This window comes from Crinia signifera, chromosome 19 (assembly GCF_055691185.1).
Source record: "Crinia signifera chromosome 19, ASM5569118v1, whole genome shotgun sequence".
NCBI classification, from domain to species: Eukaryota; Metazoa; Chordata; class Amphibia; order Anura; family Myobatrachidae; genus Crinia; species Crinia signifera.
In genome coordinates, this window is record NC_139226.1 from 10335226 (window position 1) to 10341680 (window position 6455).

A 6455-nucleotide genomic window follows, 5' to 3' on the forward strand; every position below is an offset into this window, starting at 1 on the left:
GCTCCGTCACCTCATCGCGATGCCAGCCACATACGTTAGTACATATGCGGCGGCATCGCGGCGGGGGGCCGCGAAGGGAGGCAATGTATTTTAATACATTCCGCCCTTAGTAGGGAAGGAATTCCAAATATGGACTGCAGAGATGAAAGAGAATATTTTTAAGCTCCAATCTTAGGACCCCTTATTCCAAATTACGGGGCTTATTCTGGTTCACTCGCAAAGTCAAATTCCTTCTCAAATGGACAAAACCATGTGCACTGCAGGGGGACAGATTTGATGAGTTATTTTGTTTCTGTGCAGGGAAAATATTGACTGCTTTATTTTTAAACTGCAATATAGATCTCACTTTGAAGTAAAACCCCACCCAAATCTGATTCTCTCTGCACATGTTACATCTGCCCCACCTGCAGTGCACATGGTTTTGCCTTTGCGAGTGAACCAGAATAAGGGCCTATATTGTAAATATTATATAAATATTTTCCAGTAAATTCAATAAAGTAACCATAGACAAGGCCATACTGTTTATTCTCTTGCAAGCAGACAAATAATTCAATATTAATCATATTAATTTAAGAAACACTAAAAAAGTATTTAATAAAAAAATAAAATAAATTAGATAGATAATTATGTAGTCTCCTGAAGATAAGCACAAAAAAGAGAAAATAAATACATTTTATGTAAATATTTTTAGTAAACATCAGCTATAACTCGGGTGAAAGGCGTGAGGTGGCCCAAGTAGACCTGAAATGGGATAAAATAAAATGTAAATCATAGAAGAAGAAGAAAGAAAATTAGGAATATAACATATTTTTTGTTGTTGTACTGTACGTCATTTTATAGTAGTTGCTTTATATTCATTTATTGTACTCATTTCAGCCAAGATATGTGAGGATAAGAACAGCCACTATAACGCCTGTGGAAATGCCTGTCCAGCCTCCTGCTCTGACAGAGATGCCCCAGCCAAATGCAAAAAGCCCTGTGTGGAGACGTGTGAGTGCAATGGCAACATGGTCCTCAGTGGTGGCAAGTGTGTCTCCATCTCAAACTGCGGCTGTCAACATAACAAACGGTATTATGAACCTAACCAGTCTTGGTATAATAAGGACTGTTCTAAGGTCTGCAAATGTGACCCACTTCTGGGAAAAGTGACCTGCCAATCAGCAAGATGCCAAGACAGTGAGACGTGCAAGGTGGTCCATGGGTTCCGTGGCTGCCATCCTACTGGGTATTCAACTTGTATCGCCTCTGGGGATCATTACAAGACATTTGACAACAAGTGGTTTTCATATGTGGGCACCTGTAGCTACCAGATGGCGGTGGCTTTAAATAAATCTCTAACGCCCTTCTCAGTCAGTATACAGAAAGACTGGCGTGGAAACAAGGCCATATCCTTCACCAAAGATGTGACATTGAAGGTGTACAACACCACCATAACCATGAGCAGAGACTACCCCCAGCAGATCAAGGTACAGGTATACAATATAAGTGACACTTTCATGTGACCATGGGGTAGCAGGGATGAGTATGATGTATCAGATATAGCCAGTGGTTGCACCAGAGGTGAGGCTGCAGCACAGTTCAAAATTCAAAAACTTGCAGAACACCAACTGCTGTGAGTCAATTTGGAATGGCAGTTGGTGACAATTGGTATTTCTCCACCATTTGAATTTTGGAATGTGCTGCAGCCCCAGCTCTGGAACCTCCTCTGGTTATATCAAACGGCCAGAGAGTACATACTATTATGTAAGATGCACCGGATCTTGCGAATCAGCAGCTGCCACAACCAGGGACACCACTTCTCTGGGTCTGCTGTGGTGTATGGACAATGACATCTTCAGTTGTCAAAATCAAGAGCTGTCAGTGCCGAAACTGTCAAAGCAACTGATTTTTCATATATTGGCCAGCATATCGGTATGCTATCATAGTACACAGGTCATGAAGTACATACCCCACATGAGGGAAAAGCACTATCAGTGCACATAACTAACGCTACTTCTCTCTCCATATTGGCGTTTAAAATATCTACCCCTCAGTTATCAGGACATCACACAGTTCATGTTTTGTAAGTCATCTGTAGATTTTTTAAATGTAACCGTTTGTTGATACACCGTGCCAATGCTGTGTGACCTGGAAAATGTGATGTGTGCTTTCTTCATATGAAGTCAAGCCAACCTCCTGACAAAATCAAGGTCTAGAAATTAGAAATGCACCTCATACAAAATGTACTCCATGTTATGGATTATTGAATTAGGTGAATCATTTTTTATCACAAAAGATAATAATTTTACTGCTTGTATTACATATGTGTTTTTATTGTGCTTTGAAATATGTTATTTATGGATTGGAATATATTATATACGCTATGTACCCCTGCTTTATTTTTCTCTATCTGATTTCATATGCATTTCTTTTTATCAGATTGATGGTGTATTGACAAGCTTGCCCTTTTATCGTGAGCCAACTTATCCATCAGTAAATAACGTCAACTTGATCACAGTTTATCTGTCAGGAAATAATGTGATTATCAAGACAGAGTTTGGTCTAATGGTGAGTTTCGATGGCTGGAACAAAGTACGAGTGGTACTGCCAAGTAGCTACAAGGGACTCATCAATGGTTTATGTGGCAACAATAATGGAGATATCTCTGATGACTTCACCATGGGTGGAGGAGTAACAGCCAAAACTCCAGAAGCATTTGGAGACCACTGGAAGGTGGGAGGAGAGGAAGGATGTATGGATACGTGCTCAGACTGTCAAAAGTGCAATGAGAAAGAATTGGAATCTTACAAAAAAAACCAGTTTTGTGGACTTCTCACCAAACCTGATGGTCCATTCAGCAAATGCTATGCTTCCATTGACCCAACTCCATACTTTAACAACTGTTTATCTGACGCATGTGCATCCAAGGGCCACAAGTCTGTTGTCTGTGCCAGCATTGATTCCTATGTCTCCGAATGCCAAATAAACGGCTCTGTGATCAAAAATTGGAGGAAGCCATCTTTCTGTGGTAAGATGATTTTTGCTTAAATTAATTACATTTTTTAAAATTAGTTCTCCTGGAAAAAGGGGTAAGAAGTAAAATAAGAAAATATATAGACTTCTTTTTATAGTCTATATTGTGTTGGTTTCTCACTTGTAAGACTCTGTCATGTATTCAACTCCAATATTCTTGTTTTGGCTTACAGAAAAGGTCTGCCCCAGCAACAGCCACTATGAACGCTTTGGCAATGGATGTCCGGCTACCTGCTTTGGTCGCAAAGCTCCACCAACCTGTGTCAAATCCCATACGGAAGGCTGCTACTGTGACAACGGCTTCATGCTCAGTGGTCAGGACTGCATGCGTATTTCCGAATGTGGCTGTGTTATGAACAATACATATTACAAGTTGGGGCAGGAATTCTACACCGACAACCTGTGCCGGATGAAATGCACATGTGGCCAGAATGGCATCACCAGCTGCAAGAGCAGTCCCTGTGGAGCACATGAGGAATGCAAAGTGGTGGAGGGTGTCCTAGGCTGCCATGCTAAAGAGTTTGGCCAATGTGTGGCATGGGGTGACCCCCACCACATCTCCTTTGATAATGTATACTATGACCTCCAGGGCTCCTGCTCATATAACTTCATTAAGGTTGAGAGAAACCATGTCAATTTTATGGTGAGGGTAGACTATGAACCATTTGGGAATTCTGTTGTCATTAAATCAGTCACCATCACCATTGGAGATCAGGTCATCCACTTGGATAAGGAGAGAACCTGGAGCATATTGGTAAGTGATTTATTTGTATTTTTCTAACTTTTTTATATTTTTCTGTGTTAATAACTCTTTGGTAAATGTGATAAAGATATGTGTTTAATGTATATTAATTTTTGTTGGTCTCAATATGTCATTTCACAGCTACCTACAGGCAGTTATAGATTAAAGGGTCTACAGTGTCTAGAAGAACAGTCCATAGGTCACGATTGACTAAAGGTCAAAATGAACAGTCAATAGGTCAACAATGACTAAAGGTCAAAATGCACAAGGTCTTCATCGGTAAAGGTCTTCATTGGCAAAGGTCTTCATTGGCAAACGGTCAACACAAGCAAAGGCAATGGCCGACATGTGATAAGGTCAACATGAGTTTTCCGTCAATGTGTAAGCAAGTGGACCCCCAATCAGTGCTGCACTCGGCACACTTTAATTGTGTAAAACTCCTGTCGACATTTTAATGTGGTGACCATTCTCGTGTACACCTTTTGATTGTGTTGACCTTTTGTAAATGTCTTCCTAGTGCACGTTGACCTTTTGGTGTCAACCAAATGACTGTCAACCTAGACATTGTCGACCTATCATAGAAGGTTACCCTACAGGCAATGCAGCAACATGATGGAAGGTGTACAAGTTGGGTGGCAAGTCTTGCAGATGCAACCAGTCAGGGCCCTGTTTATTCTTTTAATGACATGTGCCTGTTCCTTAGTCTCAGTAGGCCTGAATTACTAATTAGACAGGGAAGATTAGAGCACCATGTGGTCTAAAGTTCCACTAAAGCAATGTGATCAATGCTGGAAGGAGATGGTGATTCCAGCCTACGGAAGCCCAGCTGACTCAATATAGTGGAGGAAAGCAATGTGCAGTCTTCATACATATAGAGAAAGATCACCAGATGCATTGTGTAACCAGGAGCTTAGCATAGGCAGCACCTAACTGATAAGTATAAAGGCTTTCGATACCTGTCTACATCATGAAAGACAAAGGTGGTTCTCATATTTGGCCACAAATTATACATTTCCTGGATACGTAGCATAAACATAAATCCCAACTTTTAAACAAAGGTAGGGATGGCCATCATACATTGATGATATATAATCCTTGATGGTTTATGGTCGATGTTGAATGATTTTGCCATTGATGGCGGAGAAACCAGAGGGTTTCCAAATAGGTTGATACCTGAAAAGTCGCTTCTTGCACTCTTTTTTGTGTGCAGCCTTTCTTTTTTTTTATAAATTAAAAATCCAGATTTGATTTGGAATTCTTAGGATATTCTATGATTCCCCATTGGTGCATGTGTGGCCAAATACAGCATTGTGGTCAAGTTCTGTCCCCAAAGACCCCTAATAGGTTCTATTTTCCATATGTCCTACCTAGTACACAGGTGTGTTCATTAATAGCTGACAAATGTAAAAGTTCCACCGGTGGGGCATTCAGTTAAGTACTGACACATTTTAGAAGATCTACAAGTTATCTGGAAAACATGGACCGCCGGAGTTGCTTGGGGTCCTGACTTGACCAACCTTGAAGCACAGTACAGCATAATTATTTTCATAAAATATTAATAATATTTTTTCAAGTCTGTGACACCCACCTATGGCTGGGTGTGGATCGTATTGTTGACCAGACTTAGGTCGACACTGTTGGGTCGACAGGCAACTAGGTCGACAGGGTTCTAGGTCGACCTAATGACTGTCGACCTAAGTCGGGTCGACAATACGGCCATATCCCCTATGGCTGTCGCTATGAATTATTGTTGCAACAATTGTATATTTCTGTTAACGTAACACCAACCAATCTGTTGTCTAATAAACATTGTTTTGTTCTTTTTCATCTCAGTTGGACAATGAGAGATATAACCTTCCCTGCCAGCTACGCAATCATCAATTTTGGATAAACGAAGAAGGAAATAACGTCATCATTCAGACTAAGGCCGGCTTTAAGGTGATGTTTGACCGGCAGTACTCTGTCTCAGTCTGGGTACCAAGCTCCTATGCTGGCATCACTGAGGGGCTCTGTGGAAATTACAATAAGGACAAGAGAGATGACTTCCGTCTTCCTAATGGCACCATTGTCACCGACCCGGCGGTGTTTGGTGGCTCCTGGGCAGTAGCTGGAGATGGCTCGGATTGTCGTGGCTGTAGAGGAGACCAATGTCCAATCTGTACTCAAGCTGCATCCGCTGGGGCTAATTCACCCACCAAATGTGGGTTGTTAACAGACCCCCGGGGTCCTTTCAAGGCCTGCCACGCCTTGGTGCCCCCAGAGAGATATGCCAACAGCTGTATAGCTGATGCCTGCCCGAAGCGCGGTGGCAGAGCTGCCCTGTGTGCCAGTTTACAAGCTTATATGGCAATATGCCAGGAGAAAGGAGCCAAGGTCGAAGCGTGGAGGGGTAACGCCAGCTGCCGTAAGTCATGGAATTCTAATTCATATATTTATAATAAATCCATCATCATTATCTTTTCAAACATGTTTGGCTGAGTTTCAGGAAATTATTTATTTATGTCACTCACATTTATTATATAAATTCAAATAAAAAATGTTGTGTATGCACATGAAATTACCCTGCGCACGCGCATACGTCCACCATTGTTCCCCGTACGAATGTTCTGGTCCGTGCTAATGGACCAGAATAACCCCCATTGACTCGCCAGTCATACTGGCCATGTGCATGTAATGGAGGTTATACAACTGGCACATGGGA

At 41.6% G+C, this 6455-nt stretch overlaps 1 protein-coding gene across 1 annotated transcript in view; it reads left to right on the forward strand.

The window, feature by feature from the left end:
- The window catches only part of LOC146042446 (IgGFc-binding protein-like), a 110024-nt gene extending 107166 nt beyond the window's left edge, over window positions 1-2858 (forward strand). Inside the window, exons 32-34 of the mRNA XM_083162437.1 lie at window positions 877-1466; window positions 2419-2712; window positions 2838-2858. Of these exons, the coding sequence (XP_083018563.1) occupies window positions 877-1466; window positions 2419-2712; window positions 2838-2858 (905 nt within the window). The remainder of the gene's footprint in view (window positions 1-876; window positions 1467-2418; window positions 2713-2837) is intronic.
- The last annotated feature ends 3597 nt before the right edge of the window (window positions 2859-6455 follow it).